Source organism: Geotrypetes seraphini, chromosome 4 (assembly GCF_902459505.1).
Source record: "Geotrypetes seraphini chromosome 4, aGeoSer1.1, whole genome shotgun sequence".
Taxonomy (NCBI): domain Eukaryota; kingdom Metazoa; phylum Chordata; class Amphibia; order Gymnophiona; family Dermophiidae; genus Geotrypetes; species Geotrypetes seraphini.
Window position 1 is genome coordinate 123,962,014 of NC_047087.1, and position 23,698 is coordinate 123,985,711.

At 49.2% G+C, this 23,698-nt stretch overlaps 1 protein-coding gene across 3 annotated transcripts in view; it reads left to right on the forward strand.

Moving 5' to 3' along the window:
* ATP1A1 (ATPase Na+/K+ transporting subunit alpha 1) overlaps window positions 1–23,698 on the forward strand; it is a 216,375-nt gene that overhangs the window by 127,144 nt on the left and 65,533 nt on the right. For all 3 annotated transcript variants that reach the window (XM_033940421.1, XM_033940422.1, XM_033940424.1), the window contains exon 8: window positions 17,603–17,871. In XM_033940421.1, coding sequence (XP_033796312.1) covers window positions 17,603–17,871 — 269 coding nt within the window. The remainder of the gene's footprint in view (window positions 1–17,602; window positions 17,872–23,698) is intronic.

The window sequence follows — 23,698 nt, forward strand, 5'->3', positions numbered from 1 at the left end:
AGCCTGAAGATTGCAGTTTTGTGAACCCTTTCATATGCTGCTTTGATATGCAGTAGTCTTCTCCAGATTCCAGCTGCAGTGTGAGCAAAGCAGACAAAAAGCATCACCACAGCTCAGTGAGTGCAGGCTACTATATAGTTTATGGGAAAATTGGGGTCAGGGTGTCAAAATCAATGTTCTGGTGGATTCTGGGGCTTGCTATAGGGTTCCCCACCTCCAAAAAACACCTTTCCAAAATATTTTAAACTTTGGGAAAGCTCTCCTCGGCCGCTTTTTTTTTTCTGCCAAAATGTTGGCCATAGCAGCCATCTTGAATTTCCCGATTTTAAATAAAGCCTTTACTTGCCTCAAAATCCCTCAATTTGGCTTAAAACAGAGTGTAATGGAAGTAAGGAAGAAGTAGCAAATTATAGGCCGGTAAGTCTGACTTCTGTGGTAAGCAAATTAATGGAAACACTTTTAAAACGGAGAATGATGAAGTTTCTGTAATCCTGTGGATTACAGGACCGGAGGCAACATGGATTCACTAGAGGTAGGTTTTGTCAGCCAAATCTGATCAATTTCTTTGACTGGGTGACCAGAGAATTGGATAGAGGATGTACGCTAGATGTGGTGTATTTAGATTTTAACAAAGCCTTTGACAGTGTTCCTCACAGACATCTAATAAATAAACTGAGTGCCCTCAGGATGGGTCCCAAAGTGACGGGCTGGGTCAAGAACCGGTTGAGTGGAAGGCAACAGAGGGTAATGATTAATGGAGATTCCTCTGAGGAAAGGGATGTTACCAGTGGTGTGCCTTAAGGTTCTGTTCTTGGACCTGTTATTTTTAACATTTTTGTAAACTATTGCTAAAGGGTTGTCGGGTAAGATTTGCCTCCCTTTGCGGATGATACGAAAATCTGCAATAGAGAAGACACACTGCATGGTGTCAATAACATGAAGAAAGACCTGGTGAAGCTTGAAGAATGGTCTGAAATTTGGCAGCTAAAATTAAATGCTAAGAAATTTAGGCTGCAAAAATCTGAGAGAACTGTACAGTTTAGGGGGTGAAGAACTTATGTGCATTACAGAAGAGTGGGATTTGGGTATGATTGTATGTGATGATCTTAAGGTGGCCAAACAGGTTGAAAAGGTGACGGCAAAAGCTAGAAGGATGCAAGGTTGCAAAGGTTACAGATCAAGAACCAGAAGACCAGTCTAGGACTGGGGAGACGAGGGGGGGGGGGTCAGTTCATGCCTTTACTGCCACAGAGTGAATCTTTGTTCTTAAGAGATTCGGGATCTCGGGTGGTCAAGAGGCAGTGGTAGCCCTTGACCAGGGGGAGGAAATGATGGTATGTCACTTTTTCAGGCAAGACGGCCTTGCTTGAGATTATTACTGACTGTGAGAATTAAACTTTGAATCCCTTTGGACCTCAATGGCATAGTGCTCTGTTATGAGCAGCTCTAAGACTCAACTGCATTTTTTCTGTCGCATACTGACATTACTATGCTAGTCACAGAGCATCAGGAGACCCCATGGGCTCTTACGGGTTGCTAGGACTATATCAAACCTGTAATCCGTGGCTCCTGAATTTCAGCAGCTGTTCGTTCAGCATAAGTGGATTCGTTGGTAGGTCAAGTTAAGAAGCGTATTTTCCCTATCTAGTGAAAAGAGTAATTTTAAAGGATGCACAAGATAGATGTTACCCTTAAAAGGCAATAGGCCCTGGCTTTGGGTATTAAGGCAGCGGCGGCCTCATTCGTGGCATGCACTTGCCATACCAGATTACATCGGACTCCCACAGCAGATGCTTATCTCCAGCTGGTAATAGCTGGGTTTAATCATGTATCAGATGCTCTATATCAGTGTTTTTCAACCTTTTTACACCTATGGACCGGCAGAAATAAAAGAATAATTCTGTGGACCGGTGGTTGAAGAACACTGGGCTAAGTCTTGGGCCAGACCCCGCCCCCATAATAGTACTAATTGTAACACTATTTTTTCCATTCATTTTTCATAGATACACAATATAATCTTATTAACAACACATAATGGTTAACCACAAAATTAAACTATATAAAGCACACTGACAGCAGATGTAAATTCTCAAAATTAACATAATTCAATCACTAAATTAAAAAATAAAATAATTCCCCCCTACCTTTACTGTCTCCCTCCCTCCATGCTATGCCTTACCTTCTGGCCTGCTTCTGCTTGGCAATTTTATGCCGCCCCAGTATTATCTTCAGTCCGGCTCAGTCCGGCTCCTTGTGCGTCCCGTGCCTCATCTGGAAGCCTTCCCTCTGACATTGCAACATCAAAGAGAAGGCTTCCAGTTCAGGCGCAGGATGCGCGTAGGAGCCACTGCCTGTGACTTTGTGCACTGAATCAGTGAGGAAGAGGGAACTGGCTCGAAGATAATGCCGCATCGATCACACCGTGGACCGGCGGTTGAAGAACACTGTTTTGGGCCTGATGCACGTGCTGGTCCTGTAGACCGGCAAAAAATTTCTGTGGACCGTCACCGGTCCATGGACCGGTGGTTGAAGAACACTGCTCTATATGACATACCAGGCATGAGCAAAGTTTCTGCTTATGCTTTCTCAACTTGCAGAATGCTATGGATTAGGCAATGGGCATGAGAATCAACTTTTAAAGGCACTTTGAGCAGGTTTCCTTTTAAAGGACAGATGCATTTTGATAAGGGTTTGGACAATCTTATGGCCAGTGAGGCAGATCATTATCATAAAGCTTTGCAAGGCAGACAATGAGCCCCTAGAGGCTCTGTTCATGCTAATTTTCAAGGCTCTTAGCAATTTTGACAGTACTCAGGAGGCTCCTCTGCCCACAGATCATATCGGTGATCTTGACAGAGTGCAGATGTGCAGAGGTTTGGAAGCACCAGATGACCTCAGTTCTCTGGGTCTTGCTACAATTTGCCTCCAAGAAATATCAATGATGCCAGGTCCATAGGCTGTCAAGTGATTTGTAAAAATTATTTTGATTGATTATTATATACTTGTTGTAAGAGATGAAAATGAATAAAGATTTACAAACACAAAAAACATAGGCTGTACCACTGCAGATAGGACAGTTATTGATCTATTCGGAGGCCTGGACACAGATCTGCTCAGACCGCTGTGTGCTGAACATCATTTAACCCTTTCAGGACCAAGGGACATATTTGTCCCATAACTTTAAAATCCTATAAATTTTGATTGGGATAGTCTACAGTTCTAAATTTGATATGTACGGATTCCATATGATACTGCCTTTATGTAAACAAACTGGTTCCGACATTCATTCATTAGCGTCGTTGCTAGATTGACGAGAAGATTCACTTGCCACACTGTCCATAAGCCAGAAGTGTGATTTTTTTAAATAAAAATGATATTTCACAAAAAAAATCAATTTTTTGGCATCTGCAAGCCCTTTTTACCATAAAAATGTCGTCAAAACCACAAAAATTGGCCTACGATCCTTATGGTCCTGAAAGGGTTAAGAGGTATATAAGCTCGAGTTTTGTCACCGACCCCTGGATCTATTTATAGCCTTTACAGCCAGATGGCCAGAGAAAGCGGTCAAAGTACGAGAAACAATAAAAAGGCTCTTAGATATTTGAGCCATAAAGCCTGTACTTTCCAAAGATTTGGGCTTGGGCAGTTACTTTATTGTGCCCATGAAAGTCTGACTGGAGACCAAATACTGGATCTGAATCAGTCAATGTAGCACTAAAATTTCCTCAATTCTGCATGGAGACCTTTTGATCAGTCAATGCGGTAGTAGCATCAGGGGAATGCCTAGCCTAGATTTGATAGAGGCCTATTTTCATATGGGATCACAGAATGTATTTAAGATTCCATGTGCTGGGGAGACATTTCCAGGTCTCCACACTTCCCTTCAGTCTGGCAACAGCGCTGCACACCTTCACCAAGGTGATAGTTCTGGTAGCAATGCATTATCCCAGGACAAGCAGGCAGCATATTCTTAACGTATGGGTGACGTCACCGACGGAGCCCCGGTACGGACACTTTTAACTAGAAAGTTCTAGTTGGCCGCACCGCGCATGCGCGGGTGCCTTCCCGCTCGACGGAGGAGAGCTTGGTCCCCAGTTTCTTCGTTTCCGCGGAGCGAAGAAGACGCATGTGCTTTCAACAGCCGTTGAAAAGCTAGTTTCTGCCTTCCCGCTCGCATAATTTTTCGTTTTTCTTCTAATTTTTCCTTTCGGATTCCCTATTTTTACTTACAAAAAAAAAAAAACTCGTCCAGTTTTCTTTATTTTTTCAGGCCGGCCCCGGCGGGGCCTGTTGCCACCATACAGGCCTCCAGATTCGATTTTGCGGAGGCCGTGTTTCCCTTCATGCCCCCTCAACCGGGCTTTAAGAAGTGCCAGCGGTGTGCACGCCCGATCTCTCTCACCGACCCGCACAATTGGTGCCTGCAGTGCCTGGGTCCAGAGCATCGGGCTGACACTTGCACTCGCTGTGCTACGCTTAAAAAGCGCACATTAAAAAACAGGCAGATCCAGCAAAATCTTTTATTCGGTACCGGATCTGCCATGGAACCTGCTGCGACGTCGACGGCACCACAAAAGTCGGCACCCACGACGTCGACGCCACCTGACCCTTTTTCGGGGTCGTTGGGCCCAGGTAAGCCGGCTAAGAAGCCTTCCACTTCCCTTGAGCGCCCTCCTGTCACGGTTGCGACACAGGCCCTCCCGGCACCGCACCGACCCCGCAAACGCTCCACTCCGATATCAGTGAGTGCCTCATCATCGGCCTCCTCATCGCCGGAGCGTAGAGCGGCACCTATGGTACCGAAGAAGAAAAAAGCAGTACCGGTGCCCCCCCTGGATGACCGCATCGCGGCCATACTCCAAAACCAATTACAGGAGCAGCTCCAGCAACAACTCCAACAACTGTTGCCGGCGTTGCTGGCACCGCACCTTCCGGTACGGGACCGGTCCGAGCCTCGCACTGTCCCATCGGTGTCGACCCCCCTCGGTACCGATTAATACCTCCATGCCGGTGCTCTTGGCTGAAACACCTACAGTGCATACCCGTACTGCTGCCGACCCTTCCCAGTCCCAGGAACGACATCGGTCTTCCTCTCCCGGTACCGCCTCAGTACGCTCAGGCAAATCTCTCTCAAAGACCTGCCATGCCGAGCCTTCCACACCGATGTCCAAACGTGCACACCCTGACGTTAGAGACCCAGACTTGTGGGAAGACTCCCCGCACGGTACCGAAGAGGACGCTTCGTCAACCGACGAAGAACCCTCCATGACCGATACCGCCTCAAAACCAGAACAATCCTCTTTTTCTAAATTCCTTAGGGAGATGGCAGCAGCTCTTTCCATCCCCTTATAGTCCGACTCTAAAAAGTCTCAGGCTTTCCTCGATGCCCTAGACTTTGAACAACCTCCCAAGGAATTTCTAAAGTTGCCCGTCCACGACATCTTACGGGAAACTTTCTATAAAAACTGGGAGACTCCCCTCACTGTTCCCGGGGCCCCTCGCAAATTGGATAGCTTGTACCGGGTTATTCCAATCCCAGGGTTTGACAAACCTCAATTGCCCCACGAATCCCTCCTGGTGGAATCTACTTTGAAAAAGTCTCAGGGTTCCAGTGTATATGCCTCCACCCCTCCTGGCAGAGAGGGAAAAACTATGGATAAATTTGGTAAGCGCCGTTTCCAAAATGCCATGCTAGCCAATAGAGCCAACAACTACACCTTCCACTTCTCCTTCTATATGAAGCATCTGGTGCAACAGCTCTCCTCCTTACAGAAGTATCTTCCTGAACGTAAGGTCCCTCTCTTCCAGCAACAAATTTCCAGCCTCCTCCAACTCAGGAAATTCATGGTTCGCTCCATCTACGACTCGTTTGAGCTGACCTCCCGTGCATCTGCCATGGCGGTGGCTATGCGCCGTTTGGCATGGCTGAGAGTTTCTGACCTAGACATTAACCACCAGGACCGCCTGGCTAACGCACCTTGTCTGGGTGATGAACTCTTTGGAGAATCCCTGGACTCGACCACCCAGAAGCTCTCAGCACACGAGACCAGGTGGGACACTCTGATCAAACCTAAAAAGAAGACTCCACCTGCTCGCCCCTACAGGCAACAGTCTTCTTACCAATGCAGGTTCTCGGCCAGACCTCTTAACCCGCCTCCACAACAATCTCGCCGTCCTCGCCACCAGCATCAGCCTCAGGCTCGCCCACAGACTCAACCTGCCAAGCCTCTTCCTTCATCAAAACCGTCTCAACCCTTTTGACTCCTTTCTCCAGAGCATAGCCAGTCTCCCACCTTCATCGCCTCTTCCTCAGCCGATCGGAGGACGCTTTCAACTCTTCCTCAGCCGTTGGGAGGTCATCACATCAGACCAATGGGTCCTCAACATCATTCGCCACGGCTACTCTCTCAACTTCCAGACTCTTCCACCAGACCATCCTCCCGTAGAGTCTGCTTCTCACTCCTCCCAAACCCCCCTCCTCCTGAGGGAGGTCCAATCCCTCCTTCTCCTCAATGCCATCGAAGAGGTACCTCCGGACCAAAGGGGTCAGGGATTCTACTCCCGCTACTTCCTGGTTCCCAAAAAAACAGGAGACCTTCGTCCCAACCTCGATCTCAGGGACCTCAACAAGTGTCTGGTCAAAGAGAAGTTCAGAATGCTCTCCCTGGCCACGATTTATCCTCTTCTCTCTCACCACGACTGGCTATGCTCCCTAGATCTCAAGGAGGCCTACACTCACATCCCAATCCATCCGACTTTACGTCGCTATGTACGGTTTCAGATACAGCACCATCACTATCAGTACAAAGTGCTACCCTTTGGCCTCGCCTCATCACCCAGAGTGTTCACCAAATGCCTTATTGTGGTGGCGGCCTTCCTCAGGTCTCACGACCTTCAGGTGTTCCCCTACTTGGACGATTGGTTAGTGAAAGCACCTACGTCTCCTCTTGTGCTACAAGCCACTCAGCACACCATCTCCTTCCTCCACCTTCTGGGGTTCGAGATCAACTACCCCAAGTCGCATCTGCTTCCCACACAGCGACTTCAGTTTATTGGAGCCGTCCTCGACACCATTCTGATGAGAGCGTTTCTCCCCTCAGACCGCCAACGGACCCTGCTCCACCTCTGCCATCAGGTGCTCCTTCATCGCTCCATTCCAGCTCGGCAAATGATGGTCCTCCTGGGCCACATGGCATCGACGGTCCATGTGCTTCCCCTGGCGCGACTCCACCTCAGGACACCTCAATGGACGCTGGCCAACCAATGGTCACAGACCATGGATCCTCTTTCTCATCCCATCTCTGTGACATCGTCTCTTCAGCAATCTCTTCACTGGTGGTTGAACTCCTCCAATCTTTCCAGGGGTCTACTATTTCATCTACCCCCTCACTCCATGATCATAACCACAGATGCCTCCCCTTATGCGTGGGGAGCTCACCTAGGAGATCTTTGCACCCAGGGTCTCTGGACCCCTCAGGAGCGTCAACATCGCATCAATTTCCTGGAACTCAGAGCCATGTTCTATGCTCTCAAAGCCTTCCAGCACCTTCTCTACCCTCAGGTCCTTCTCCTGTGCACAGACAACCAGGTCGCCATGTACTACATAAACAAGCAAGGCGGCACCGGATCTCCCCTCCTCTGTCAGGAGGCCATCCGCATCTGGACCTGGTCCACAGCCCACAGTCTCTTCCTCAAGGCTGTCTATATCCAGGGCGAACAGAACTCCCTGGCCGACAATCTCAGCCGCATCCTTCAACCTCAGGAGTGGACTCTGGATCCTCCCACGCTCCGCTCCATCTTTGCTCGCTGGGGCACTCCGCAGGTGGACCTCTTTGCAGCTCCTCACAACCATCAGCTGCTCTAGTTCTGTTCCAGACTCTTCTCTCCTCACCGTCTGGCCCCGGATGCATTCCTGCTCGACTGGACGGATCGGTTCCTCTATGCCTTTCCTCCACTACCTCTGATGTTGCGGACATTATCCAAACTCCGCAGGGACAGAGCCACCATGATTCTTATCGCTCCTCGGTGGCCTCGCCAACACTGGTTCTCCCTCCTGCTCCAACTCAGCTCCAGGGAGCCCATTCCTCTTCCTGTATTTCCTACTCTACTTACACAGCAGCATCAGTCTCTACTACATCCCAATCTGTCCTCGCTCTACCTGACAGCTTGGTTTCTCTCGGGCTGACCTCTCCAGAGAATCTGTCTCAGCCTGTCCGTCGTATTTTGGATGCCTCCAGGAAACCGGCCACCCTCCAATGTTACCATCAGAAGTGGACCCTCCTCTGAAGTGGAGAAGTGAGAAGAAGTGGTTCTCCTCTTGGTGTCTCCTTCATCATCACGATCCCACCTCATTGGCGGTGGAAACTGTACTGGACTATTTGCTTTCTCTCTCCGACGCTGGCCTCAAGTCTACCTCAATCAGAGTCCACCTCAGTGCCATCACTGTGTTTCATGAGCCTATCCTCGGAAAACCTCTCACGGCTCATCCCCTGGTTTCCCGGTTCATGAGAGGCCTCTTCAATGTCAAACCACCTCTGAAGCCTCCTCCAGTCGTCTGGGACCTGAATGTGGTTCTCTCAGCCCTCATGAAACCTCCATTTGAGCCTCTTGCCACAACTTCACTCAAATTTCTGACATGGAAGGTGCTTTTCCTCATTGCCATCACCTCTGCCAGGAGGGTTAGTGAGCTGCATGCACTGGTTGCTGACCCACCTTTCACGGTTTTTCACCATGACAAGGTGGTTCTGCGTACCCATCCTAAATTTCTTCCCAAGGTGGTCTCGGACTTCCACCTCAACCAGTCCATTGTATTGCCTGTCTTTTCCCCTAAACCCCACTCTCAACCTGGGGAACAGGCGTTACACACGCTGGACTGTAAGCGTGCCCTGGCATACTACCTTGACCGTACCAGAGCTCACCGCACATCACCTCAGCTCTTTCTGTCCTTCGACCCTAACCGTTTAGGTCGTCCTGTCTCTAAACGAACGCTTTCCAACTGGCTTGCTGCCTGCATTGCGTTCTGTTATACTCGGGCCGGTCTCTCACTTGAAGGTGCTGTCACGGCCCACAGGGTCAGAGCTATGGCTGCTTCTGTGGCTTTCCTCCGCTCCATGCCCATCGAGGAGATCTGCAAAGCTGCCACTTGGTCCTCAGTTCACACATTCACTACTCACTACTGTCTGGATGCCTTCTCCAGACGGGATGGGCGCTTCGGCCAATCTGTGTTACAAAATTAATTTTCATAATGGCCAACCATCCCTCCTCCCTCTCTGTTAGCTTGGAGGTCACCCATATGTTAAGAATATGCTGCCTGCTTGTCCTGGGATAAAGCACAGTTACTTACTGTAACAGGTGTTATCCAGGGACAGCAGGCAGATATTCTTACGACCCACCCACCTCCCCAGGTTGGCTTCTTAGCTGGCTTATCTTAACTGGGGACCACGCTCTCCTCCGTCGAGCGGGAAGGCACCCGGGCATGCGCGGTGCGGCCAACTAGAACTTTCTAGTTAAGTGTCCGTACCGGGGCTCCGTCGGTGACGTCACCCATACGTTAAGAATATCTGCCTGCTGTCCCTGGATAACACCTGTTACGGTAAGTAACTGTGCTTTTCCACATGGTGGGGGATACAGGTGCATCCATACTTGATGACTGGCTGAGCAGATCCCCATTGGAGGGAGAAAAGGCAGTGGCACAAGTGGTCCAGCTGTTGCAGGCCTTGAGTTGGATGGTGAGTTTCTGGAAAAGTCACTGCCCAATCCCTGAAGTATTTGGAAGTCCTGTTTCAACTGTCTTTCTTCCCGAGCCATGCAAACAGAAGATAACAAGGCAAATTTCAGATCTGACGATGCCAACCCCCATTGGCTTGACATTTTCTCTAGGTGTTAGGGGTTGATGGCAGCAACCATAGAGGTTGTGCCTTGGGCAAAGGCTCATATGTGCCCACTCTAGGACACCCTATTGTTCCCGCAGACAGATTCACTTTGTGGCATGGAATATTGCTACTCCTTGGGGTTTGGCCAGGTGCTAGTGACCTGGATTGGCCACCGTGAGAATGGGCTACTGGGCTTGATGGAACATTGGTCACCCAGTAAGGCTATTCTTATGCTACATGTCTGGAAGGTGAAAGCAGGGCGCATCCTGCATTGGTGGTTCTAGCCAGAGTAGCTGTCGAGGGGTATACCACCCCATATAGCTTCATATGTGATCCTGATGATAGATGCCAGCCTCTTCAGCTGGCATTCATTACATTGGTCACCCAGTTCAGAAACAGCGGACCCCTTCTCAGAGAAAATGGAGTATAAATCAACTGAAGCAGTGAGCCAGCCATCTGACGTTACATGCTGGAGAAATCCTTGGAAGGCAAAGCGGTCAGGGTTCTCAAGACAATCCCACAGCAGTGGCTTATGTCAACTAGCAGGGAGGCACCAGAAGTGCTCCATCAAGGTGAGGCCATCGTTCTGTTGGGCAGAGGTCCACTTGCAGGCGTTATCAGCAGCACATATAGCGGGAGTGGAGAATGTGCAAGCCAACTATCTGGATCTTGGGAACTGGCCACTGTTTTGGTAGGCCTTCAGCTTCATTGGGGGTCAACAGTCGATTTGATGGCTTCAGCAATAAACAAGAAAGTAGATTTTGTTCAGATGAAGATTCAAGCCCAGAGGTGCTGGTTTGGACGCCCTAGTTAACAATGGCTAGAAAAAGGATTATTGCATGTGTTTCCCCTGTGGCCTATGATAGTCCGAGGCTTTTACAGAATAAAGAATCAACTGAAGTTGGTGATCCTGGTGGCCCCGGATTGGCCATGTCGTCTGTGGTACCCGGATCTAGTGCACAGTCAGAAGGACATGAGCCTCAAATTGCTGGGTCATTCGTATCTACTATCATAGGGTCCAGTTACCATAGAGAATCCCAGAATAATTTGGTCTCATGACATGGCTCTTTGAGAGCGCAAAGGTTATTCTGAGGTGGTTATCGCCACTCTCCTGAGAGCTATAAAGTCAGTGATGATCACAGCCTATGCTAAAGCCTGGAAGATGTTTCAGCGCTGGGATGCTAAAGACAACGTGAAGCCCTCAAGTACTCCAATTTACCGTATTTTCGCGGATATAACGCGCACCTGTGTAAAACGCGCACAGGGGTATAGCGCGCAGAAATCACGATGATATGTACCAAAACTTTTCTATACCGCGCTCAGGCATATAACGCGCATGATGCCCGACGCTCCTTTCGCCCGCCCTGACTTTCCGTGCGCTGTCCCGACTCTCCGTTCACCCCCCTGACTTCCGTGCACTGCCCTGACTTTCCGTGCGCTGTCCCGACTCTCCGTTCACCCCCCCCTGACTTTCCGTGCACTGTCCCCCCTTGAAGTCCTGTCCCCCTTGAAGGTCTGTCCCCATTCTGAAAGCCTGATGCCCCCCCCCCGACGTCCGATACATCCCCCCCCCCGGCAGGACCACTCGCACCCTCACCCCGAAGGACCGCCGACTCCCCAACAATATCGGGCCAGGAGGGAGCCCAAACCCTCCTGGCCACGGCGACCCCCTAACCCCACCCCGCACTACATTACGGGCAGGAGGGATCCCAGGCCCTCCTGCCCTCGACGCAAACCCCCTCCCCCCAACGACCGCCCCCCCCCAAGAACCTCCGCCCGTCCCCCAGCCGACCCGCGACCCCCCTGGCCGACCCCCACGACCCCCCCCACCCCCCTTCCGCGTACCTTTGGAAGTTGGCCGGACAGACGGGAGCCAAACCCGCCTGTCCGGCAGGCAGCCAACGAAGAAATGAGGCCGGATTGGCCCATCCGTCCTAAAGCTCCGCCTACTGGTGGGGCCTAAGGCGCGTGGGCCAATCAGAATAGGCCCTGGAGCCTTAGGTCCCACCTGGGGGCGCGGCCTGAGGCACATGGGCCAAACCCGACCATGTGTCTCAGGCCGCGCCCCCAGGTGGGACCTAAGGCTCCAGGGCCTATTCTGATTGGCCCACGCGCCTTAGGCCCCACCAGTAGGCGGAGCTTTAGGACGGATGGGCCAATCCGGCCTCATTTCTTCGTTGGCTGCCTGCCGGACAGGCGGGTTTGGCTCCCGTCTGTCCGGCCAACTTCCAAAGGTACGGGGAAGGGGGGTGGGGGGGTCGTGGGGGTCGGCCAGGGGGTCGCGGGTCGGCTGGGGGGGCGGTCGGAGGTTCTTGGGGGCGGGCGGTCGTTGGAGGGAGGGGGGTTTGCGTCGAGGGCAGGAGGGCCTGGGATCCCTCCTGCCCGTAATGTAGTGCGGGGTGGGGTTAGGGGGTCGTCGTGGCCAGGAGGGTTTGGGCTCCCTTCTGGCCCAACTACACAAAGGTACGGGGAAGGCGGGTGGGGGTGTCGTGGGGGTCGGCCAGGGGGGTCGCGGGTCGGCTGGGGGACGGGCGGAGGTTCTTGGGGGGGGGCGGGCGTTGGGGGGAGGGGGTTTGCGTCGAGGGCAGGAGGGCCTGGGATCCCTCCTGCCCGTAATGTAGTGCGGGGTGGGGGTAGGGGGTCGCCGTGGCCAGGAGGGTTTGGGCTCCCTCCTGGCCCGATATTGTCGGGAAGTCGGCGGTCCTTCGGGGTGGGGGTGCGAGTGGTCCTGCCGGGGGGGGGGGGATGTATCGGACGTCGGGGAGTCGGCCGGGCAAGAGGGCTTGGGCTCCCTCTTGCTCCGATCGTGGATGCGGGTGCGGGTGGGAGCGCGTGCGAGCGGTCGTTCGGGGTGGGGGTGCGAGCGGTCCTGCTGGGGGGGTGAATCGGGCGTCGGGCGGGGTGGGAACTATGTTTAAAAACTTTTCTATACCGCGCTCAGGCATATAACGCGCGAGGGGTATGCGCGGTACGTAAAATCACGTATAACGCGCGCGTTATATCCGCGAAAATACGGTAGTAGTCCTAGTATTTCTGAAAGCTAGACTCAAATGGTTGAGCATTTGGATACCTCAAAGTACAATTGGCAAGCCTGTCATGCTTTAGAGTAGAGGTCTGCACGGGAACGGGGATCGCGGGGATCCCGCGGGTCCCGCGGGGATCCCGCGGGTTCCCCCCCTGGCCCACGGGACTCCCACGGGGACGCCCCCTGGCCCACGGGACTCCCACGGGGATGCCCCCCTGACCCACGGGACTCCCACGGGGACGCCCCCTTGCCCACGGGACTCCCACGGGGATGAAAACAACCTACCTAAATTCTGGCGATGCAAGTCTGGCGTCGCGTCGGGAAATAGCCATGTTGAGCAGTGAGCTCAGCACGTACACAGATGAAAGCCTTGCTTGCTGATTGGTCCGGCGGCCCCGCCCCACCGTGCCGCCGGACCAATCAGCAAGCAAGGCTTTCATCTGTGTACGTGCTGAGCTCACTGCTCAGCATGGCTATTTCCCGACGCGGGCATTAGGCTGTTTTTTGTCATTTCGGGTGGGGGATGGCAGCGGCAGCAGCAGCCTGAAAAAGAAATCATCCTGGCCGGGTTCGGTGTCATGCTCCGGAGCTTCTACAGCCTTCCTATCTCCCTCTCCCTTCTACCTGCGGCTCTCTTCGGCAACTTAGCAGCAACGATCGACACAAGCTTCTGGCGTCGGGGCCTACCCTCTGCGAGTCCCGCTTGTTTCAACTTCCTTTTTCCACAAAGGTGGGACTCGTAGAGGGAAGGCCTCGATGTCGGCAGCTTGTCTTGATCACCGCTGCTGACGAGTTGCTTAAGAGAGCCGCGGAGCAGGGGGGTGTTGCCAGGTGCAGGTAGAAGGGAGAGGGCCAGATGCAGGACTCGTGGGTGAGGGAGGAGAAGATTGAGAGAAAGAGAGAGGGGAGGGAAACAAAAGGAAATCTTTCATACTGGGCTGGGCCGGAGTGGAGAGAGGGTGGAAAGATTCTGGCTACAGGGTGCATTAACAAAGGAAAAAGGGGGAAAGCTGAAAATGGAGATAGTGACACAAAGAAGAGAAAGGGTAAGCAGGACCTTCTGAATAAGGATAGAGATACAGAGGGGACATGAAGAGGAGGTGAAATAGAGACATAGAAGTAATGCTGAAAAAGTGTGTGTGGGGGGGGGGGGGAGATAAAGACATTGAAAGGGCAAATGGTGAATATGGGGTAAAGACAAGGACAGAGACAAATGAAGATTCTGAAAAAGTGGTGAGATAGGGATATAGGTGAGATGGACACAAAGAAGGGTGATGCTGGAAAATAGGTGGAATGGTAATTCTGACAGACACAGAAGGGAAATGCTGGATCAAGGAGAGATGGGGCTCAGGCTGGATGGAATGAGGAGAAATGCCTTGTTGGCCCGGAACTTCCTCTCCTACGTCAGAATTGACGTCAGGGAGCGGAATGCTGGTCAGCGCGACGCTTCTGCAGGGAAAGCTTGGGACAGCGGTGGCTTGGGGACTATTCCCCGATGGCGGTGGCAGCAAACCGAGTGGCTTGGGGGAGGGCACGGAGAAAGAAAGAAAGGGGGCAGACAGAGAGACAGAAAGAAGGGGGAACAGGGAGACAGAAAGAAAAAGTTGGGGGAGAGAATGAGGTCTGGAGGAGAGGAAACATACAGGAGGCTGAAAGAAAGGAAGAAAGATTGGATGCACAGTCAGAAGAAGAAAGTGCAACCAGAGACTCATGAAATCACCAAACAGCAAAGGTAGGAAAAATGATTTTATTTTCAATTTAGTGATCAAAATGTGTCTGTTTTGAGAATTTATATCTGCTGTCTATATTTTGCACTATGGCTCCCTTTTACTAAACCGCAATATTGTTTTTTAGCGCAGGGAGCCTATGAGCATTGAGAGCAGCGCGAGGCATTCAGCGTAACTCCCTGTGCTAAAACCTACTATTGTGGTTTAGTAAAAAGGGAGGGGGTGTATTTGTCTATTTTTGTATTTTGTTACCGAGGTGACATTGCATAGAGTCATCTGCCTTGGGAAATGTATATGGCAGATATCTTTGTTTTGTGTTCAAAAGAAAAGGAAATGCATTTCTGGTTTTATTTCTACAGTGTTGAAGTACTTGTTGGCCCTTGCTGTGACTGGTGGGGATCCCCAAGCACCGCCAGCAGAGGACCTCCTCTAGAGATGGTCAGAACTCCCCTCCACCAAGCGCAGCAGTCGCTGGCAGCATCCATGAGCCACTGAGGTGCCAGCATCTGTGACTCAGGGACGCTACTGCTGCCTGCCAAGCTTGGCAAAAGGGACCCCAGGCCAACTGCAAAGGAAGTCCTCAGCTGACAGTTTGTGGGTTCTCATCAGCTGAGTATTTATATTTTATATTTACATTAGAGGTTCTGGTAGAAACCCATTTACAAAGTATGTATTCTTCCCAATTAATATTTCCAAATTAATAGTCTCTTTGCTTATTTGTAAATGGGTCTCTACCAGAGCCTTTAATTCAGTAGCATAATTAAATAAAATAACTATTTCTGAAGTTTATAGGGAAGGATGGTGACGGAGGGGATTCCTCGCGGGGACGGGTGGGGACGGAGGGGATTCCTCGCGGGGACGGGTGGGGACGGAGGGGATTCCTCGCGGGGACGGGTGGGGACGGAGGGATTCCTCACGGGGACGGGTGGGGACGGAGGGATTCCTCACGGGGACGGGTGGGGATGGGTGGGATTTTGGCGGGGACGGGTGGGGACGGGTGGGATTTCTGTCCCCGCGCAACTCTCTACTTTAGAGCAGTGGTTCCCAACCCTGTCCTGGAGGAACACCAGGCCAATTGGGTTTTCAGGCTAGCCCTAATGAATATGCATGAAGCAAATTTGCATTCTTATCACTTCCATCATATGCAAATCTCTCTCATACATATTCATTAGGGCTAGCCTGAAAACCCGATTGGCCTGGTGTTCCTCCAGGACAGGGTTGGGAATCACTGCTTTAGAGCCCAAGTGGAAAAGGTTTCTCGGCTTCTCATCCAGATGTAGCCAGGTTCTTGAAGGGGGCACTACAGTAGCACCCTCCTGGATGACCACCTTTCCAGTCGGAAGCTTTAACATGGTTTAACAGGGACTCCATATGAGCCTTTGCAGGAGGCATCATTGCTGGATCCTACAGTTAAGTCTTTTTGGTGGCGGTCACCTCAGTGAGATGAGTCTTTTGGAGTTACTAGCACTTTTCATGCAGAGACCTGTTCCTCAAGGTTACAGAAGCTGGAGTGTCCCTGTGCATGGTGCCTTCCTGTTTTGCCAAAGGTAGTTTTCAGCTTTTCATGTTCCAGTCCACAGGTTTGAAGAAACAAGACTGTTGAAGTTGCTAGATGTGTGGAGAGTTGCTAGATGTGTGGAGAGTTCTCTGTTATCTAGAACAGTGATTCCCAACCCTGTCCTGGAGGAACACCAGGCCAATCGGGTTTTCAGGCTAGCCCTAATGAATATGCATGAGAGAGATTTGCATATGATGGAAGTGATAGGCATGCAAATTTGCTTCATGCATATTCATTAGGGCTAGCCTGAAAACCCAATTGGCCTGGTGTTCCTCCAGGACAGGGTTGGGAACCACTGATCTAGAAGTGACTAATGACTTCAGGCTATCTTATCATCTTTATTCTAATTAATACGCCCAGGCCGGGCAGGCCAGCATTTAAGGCATCTATTTCCAGATGGATCCATATAGTGGTTTCGTTAACATACATTGGCTATGTTAAACAGCAGCCAATATCTTTGAGATCGCATTCCATGATAAGTGTAGCTTCTTGGGCAGAGGCCTGGGTGATCCTGCCTGAGGAGGTTTTTAAAGCTGCTTTACAAAGGTTTATAGAGTGGACATAGTGCAAAACAAACACTACTTTTAGATCCACAGTGTTAATTGAAGGCTTATCTGTCTCACCCTAGATTTAAAGGACTGCTTTAAGACTCGTTTGCCCTATGAATGTCTGTCCAGAACTTGATTTTCTCTTGTCAAGTCACGTATTATGAGTACAATGCCATGTTGTCATTTCAAATGCAATTGAGTATACAAACTACATAAATGTTAGTTCTGGATGCATGTTAGGTGGGTTGGTTATTCCACTTTGTTTTATTTATTTATTTTTTTAATAAATCTTTATTCATTTTTTAAAAACATATAACAAGTGCATTATCAAGCAATAAAGACACATACTATATTATCAAATTTTCCCTATATTTCATATCATTAACGAAAAAGCATAATTCCCGCCCCCGATCATTTCACTTTGTTTTATATGATATGTTTTAACATTGTTCATTATATTTTCCCTTTAGGATATTTTCAGTGCCGAAACTGAAATTTGGTCGGTCTCTGGTTACATGATTGTTCTACACCTGCTAAATATGTATATTACTGATAATTATATCATGATGTTCCTATTAATAGGTTTCAATTTGCTATTTCCAAGTTTACCTCATTGATTGAATTTATTCTTAGTTATTTTACTATTGTTACGCTCTTAATAGAATTGCAAGTTTTCTGTCAAACTGTATTTGCTGTACACTACCTTGGGTAAATCTCTTTATAAAGGCAGCTAATAAATCTGAATGAATAAATAATAGGTTTTCATTAATACTGCAGCAGTATGGGCATCACATGCACTGATCTTTAGTAGTTGCAATGAATGTGAGCCATGTAGCAATTGCTAATATGAATCTGCTTCCTGTTCTTTGCAGGCACTGCACGTGGTATTGTCATTAACACTGGAGATCGCACTGTTATGGGTCGTATTGCTACCTTGGCTTCTGGGCTGGAAGGTGGCAGAACACCAATTGCCATTGAGATTGAGCATTTCATCCATATTATCACGGGTGTGGCAGTCTTCTTAGGCGTCTCTTTCTTTGTCCTTTCTCTGATACTTGAGTACACCTGGCTAGAGGCTGTTATCTTCCTCATCGGGATCATTGTGGCTAATGTGCCAGAGGGGCTTCTTGCCACAGTTACGGTAAGGGGGGAAAAAGGCATTGTGGTTTGTATGATTGGTTTATATTCTGCATGGATCATAGCAGATCACAATTAATATATACATAATCCTAAGCCAAAATTGGTACTAAAAAAATCCTTTATTCATTCTAAAAATTCAATTACTCGACATGTACATGTTTCGGACAGATGGCCTGCCTCAGAAGTCTCTGCCAAATGCTATGTCTAGCGCTCAATCTCTGCTGCAGGACTTTAACTTTTTAACTGAAAATAAAAATTTGTATTGGGAAGTTTTGAGCATTTGGGGGCTTTTAGAACCATATTAATAGATAACCTTGCAGATTTCATATTTATTATGGAATATATTTCTTAAGACTACACTGACTTTTATCATATACATTTTTGTAAGAGCGCTTTTGACTTGTTCTTCAAGCATCCATACTATCACAATTAGACTACTTCAATCTACTGTATTTTTGAGTTACTTTGAAAATGCTGCAAATCCTATAGAATGTGGTAGCTAAGATGATTTTTGCAGTATGTAGATTTGATAGGGTTTTTCCTCTTGTTCAACCTGTGTTGGCTTCCTGTTTAAAATGTGTACTTTCATTTTTGAGGATTTTATAGGGTTCAGTGTGTAGGGTGTTTGATTCAATTTGTAGCACTGTCTTCATTTTAAAAATTCCTTGTGCTCAAAAGGATTTTTTGGCTCTTTGATTTGTCAGTATAAAATCTCAAATTTTATCACTATAGTTCCCTATCAAGCAACAAAGTGGAACCCCCTTCCTTTCAGTATTGGGTATGAAGTTTGTTGCTTAAGGTTTAGAAAGTTGGTGAAAGCATACTTAAATTTTTTTTTAATGTATTGGTGATATGTCATTTGCTATATTTAGCTGGCTTTCTTCTGTGCTGAGCTATTTTGGTTTGCAGCAGAGTATAAGCACTTATTGTACTGTAAATTACAAATGAGCTGGTGGTGCCTTCCATTGGGATGGGAGGGATTGCTTGCAATTGGTCTGTATGTATAACTATGTATGGAACCAAAAAAGAGAGGGGAAGGGACACAAAATCAAACTACAGTGAGGACAATCAATTTATTAAAACAATCATATACAGTGGTACCTTGGTTTACGAGCATAATTCATTCCAGAAGCATGCTCGTAAACCAAAATACTCGTATATCAAAGCAAGTTTCCCCATAGGAAATAATGGAAACTCGCTTTGATACGTTCCCACCCCCCGAGGCCAGCGGCGCTGCTCTATCCCCCCCATGAGAACCGGCATTGCTCCCCCCGAAGGCCCCTCCCCCCGTGACCGGCACCCCCCTGCCACGACCTGAAGTCCCCCAGACCCACCCGAACCCGCTTCTTACTTTCATCTGGCCTTGGCACCGGCATGTCCTGTGCGTTGGTGCCGGTGCCCGAAGATCGGCCTCCTCTTCTGTGCTGGGCCTTGAGCATCTGCGCATGCTCAAAGCCTGCGAGTTCACGCTCTCTTTGAGATTCTCGGAGAGAACGTGAACTCGCAGGCTTTGAGCATGCGCAGATGCTCAAGGCCCAGCACAGAAGAGGAGGCCAATCTTCGGGCACCGGCACCAATGCACAGGACATGCCGGTGCACTCGCAAACCGAGGTACCACTGTATTAACATAATACATATATTATGTGTATAAAAAGAGGCAGGCATAAAATGATCCTTTTTTTAAAAAAATGAACTGACACCAACACGGTCCGTGTTTCGGCTGTATTAGCCTTCTTCAAGGGTGTATATAAAAAAAACAAAACAGCAAAATATGATGTTTTAATAAATTGATTGTCCTCACTGTAGTATGATTTTGTGTCCCTTCCCCACTCTTTTTTGATTCCACATCCCGCATGTGGGGTTGTGATTTTTTTTCCTTTGTATTTGTGTGATACATTGTATAACATATACATATAACTTGAAACATGCTGGAGCTGGTCTTTCACAATAAGCATTTTCTGGAAGCACTGGTATAATTTCTATGAGAGTCTGTACTGTCAAGGCAGAAATGTGGGTCCTATCACTTACTGTAAAGCTCTTGCACATCTTGTAGCTTATTTTGGGTGCTGTAGGGAAAATCCTTCAGACAAGTGGTATGGTCTCATTTTTCTTCTATGGTCACATAGTGTTCATTGTGCTTTAGTTTTTAGACTAAAGTGAACCTTGGCTCTAAAGATAAATTTGACTGCTGAAGAGAGAATGTCCTTCAATAAATTACACTGTAAATTTTAATTTAAGGTCCCTTTTCCCAAACTGCATAAGATGCAAACTTGTGTCTAATGGCAGCAGAAAATGGAGTGCTGTGGGATATGCTACACTTGAAAATAGTGCATTCACAACCAAGAGCTAAATAAATCTTTGGGTTTTTAGGGGGGTGGGGGCCTGTGATATGCTACACTTGAAAATAGTGCATACACAACCAAGAGCTAAATAAATCTTTGGGTTTTTAGGGGGGTAGGGGCCTGTGTCAGAGGTGGAAAGCGGGCATTTCTGCTCTATAACCCGTTAACGCCTTCTACATTACCACATGTTAACTTGTTAGCACACAGATAATGCAGGAATCCTTACACCTATAAAATAGGTTTTGGCGAGTGCTTCCACAATAGTTAAAAAAAAAAAAAATAGCAGTGCTCTAATGTCAACATTGCATGACTACGGTATTCATAATCATGGTAAAAATGGCCATAGCATATGGAAAAGACCCAAGTAAGGCATGGTTTAGCGCAATATGTGTCTCTGAGCCAGTGCTTGTGAGCCGTGCAGAAAGAATCCACTCCAGCTTTTGAATCCATCCTAATGCCCCCTTCAGCTTTTCCTTCAGCAATCAAGCTGGAAGGAATCTTTCTGATCTGCTCTGTTGATTTATTTCTTTATTTTTTTAACCTTTTTCACAGTTTTCTGACTGATTTAGTGCTCTGTCTGCATAGAAGAGAAGCAGATTGAGGTCTGCAGCTGACAGATCAATCCCTCTGTGCTACCTGTTGGTCAGCCTTCAGAAGCCTTTTGGAGCTCTAGCTCCATTCTAGAGAGTTGCGGGGGACAGAAATCCCACCCGTCCCCGCCAAAGTCCCACCCGTCCCCGCGAGGAATCTCCTACGTCCCCGCCCGTCCCTATAAACTACAGAAATAGTTATTTCATTTAATTATGCTACTGAATTAGAAACCCATATAATAATAAGCAAAAAGACTTTATTAATTTGGAAATATTAATTGGGAAGAATACATACTTTGTAAATGGGTTTCTACCAGAGCCTCTAATGTTTATAAATTTTTATAAACACAACTAATATACTACTGTATCCTGAAGCAAAAAAAAAAAAAAGAATTTTTTTTCCTACCTTTGTTGCCTGGTTTCTGCTTTCCTCATGTTCTCATTCAAAATTCCTTCCATCCACTGTCTCTCTTCTCTCTGTGTCTTCCATTTGCTCTGTTACTGTGCTTCTCTCTTTCTCCCCCCTCCCAAATTGGTCTGGCACCCATCTTCTTCCCTCTGCTCTCCCCATAGTCTGGCATCTCTGTCTTCTTCCCTGCCAGCGTCTTCTCCCCACTCTCTCTTCCCCATTTCCTTTCAGTGTCCTTCTCCCCCCATCTTCCCCATGTCCTGTCAGCATCCTTCTCCCCCTCTGTCTTCCCCATGTCCTTTCAGCGTCCTTCTCCCCCCTCTGTCTTCCCCATGTCCTTTCAGCGTCCTTCTCCCCCCTCTGTCTTCCCCATGTCCTTTCAGCATCCTTCTCCCCCCTCTGTCTTCCCCATGTCCTTTCAGCGTCCTTCTCCCCCCCTCTGTCTTCCCCTTGTCCTTTCAGCGTCCTTCTCCCCCCCTCTGTCTTCCCCTTGTCCTTTCAGCGTCCTTCTCCCCCCCTCTGTCTTCCCCTTGTCCTTTCAGCGTCCTTCTCCCCCCCTCTGTCTTCCCCTTGTCCTTTCAGCGTCCTTTTCCAGCCCTTTGTCTTCCCCTTGTCCTTTCAGCGTCCTTCTCCACCCCTTTGTCTTCAGCATCCTTCACTCCCCCTCCCGTCTTCCCCATGTCCTTTCAGCGCCCTTTTCCAGCCCTTTGTTTTCCCCAGTGCTTTCAGCGGCCTTCTCCCCCCTCAGTTTTACCCATTTCTCTTAAGTGTCTTTTCTTCTCCACTCCACTTTTCCTCCCTTTCTCCCTTCCTGCCCTTTACCTTTGTGGCGCTTCCCCACCCGACCAACAACAGAACAGGCCCAGTCGGGCAAACCTCCCTGCCCTGTAGCCGCGAATCTAAATTACCTTCTTACAGCAGCTGGAGTATTGAAGCTGCTGTAAGAAGGTAATTTAGATTCGCGGCTACAGGGCAGGGAGGTTTGTCGGCTGGACCTGTTGTCGGTCGGTTGGGGGAAGCACCACAAAGGTAAGGGGACCTGACCGGCTGTGCACACTCCCCCCCCCCCATGGCTGCAACCGGGGAAGACCGCCCCTCCCCCCTTTTTTGGTACACCATTGCCTTCTCCCTACCTGCCCTGCCGCACTCAGCCGACCGGAAGTCTTCCCGATGTCAGCGCTGACGGAGAAAGGGAAGGCTTTGCTTAAGCCCCCCCTCCGACGTCAGCGCTGACATCGGGAAGACTTCCGTTCGGCTGTGTGCTGCGGCAGGGCTGGTAAGGAGAAGGAGACTAGCCTCACGACTCGAGTGCCATCCAACCCCGCAGGAACCCCGCGACTTTCTGGGGCGTCCCCACGTGATCCCTGTGACCCAAAGGGGGAACCCGCGTGATCCCCGTCGTCCCTGTTCCCATGTAGCTCTATAGTCCATTCCCCTTGTACCATAGCTAGCTTACTGCATCGCAGAGCTTGAACTTAGACCATTAGTAGGGAGCTCAGCTGGGTCCTGCAGAGTGGTGGCTGTATTTTGCCTCCCCCTTTTGTGTCTGTGGGGTTTCGAAGCTGTCAGACTGGTACCCCGAAGATTCAGCACTGAAGGAGCAGTCCATTTGAGACAGTGATTACTTCTCCCACTTCCAGCTATCTTTTGAGTTGAGACAGGCTGCAGGACATTCCCAGCACAGGTCACAATGAGTAAGGCTGTTAACAGCCTATAAGGAAAATCTGGGTGTGTGTATAGTGGGGGGGGAGGGGGCTGTAAAACTTGTTTGTAGGTTTCTGCCTCTTCCCTTAGGTTCCCCCACCTCAAAAATCAGGTGAGCTTGTTTGTTTTTTGTTTTCTTTTTGTTAGCATTTTGGTGCCCTTTTTGGGGGGGTTTCCCCAATGAATATGCAGGAGATCGGTTCATAGACAGGGGAGCGCAAGACGTCAGTGTGCTGACAATCCAGCGCTGACAATTCGGCGCAAGACAGAAGCGCGCAGGGGAAAAAGTAATTTTTAAAGAGCTCCGACGGGGGGTTTGGGGTGGCAACCCCCCCCCCCACTTTATTGGTTAGTGTTTGCACTGCTGTTGGATAGGGGTTTGGGGGGTTGGAAACCTCCATTATAGCGATAACGGAACTTTTTCTGATGTTTTTTCGGGAAAAGTTCTGTTTTCTCTATAATGTGGGAAGTTTCACCCCCTACACCCCCCCCCCCCCCGCAACGGCAACATGAACACTAACCAATAAAGTGGGGGGGGTTGCCTCCCCAAACCCCCAGTTGGAACTCTTTAAAATTTATTTCCCCCCCCCCGCGCTTCTGTCTTCCGCCAAATTGTCGGTGCTGGATTGTCGGTGCCCTGGCGTCTGGCACGCGATTATCCCGTCACCCAGGAGATCTATTAGCATACAATGAAAGCAGTGTATGCAAATAGATCTCATGCATATTCATTGAGGAAATCCTGAAAACCCGGCTGGATTACGGCTCTCGAGGAGGGACTTTGAC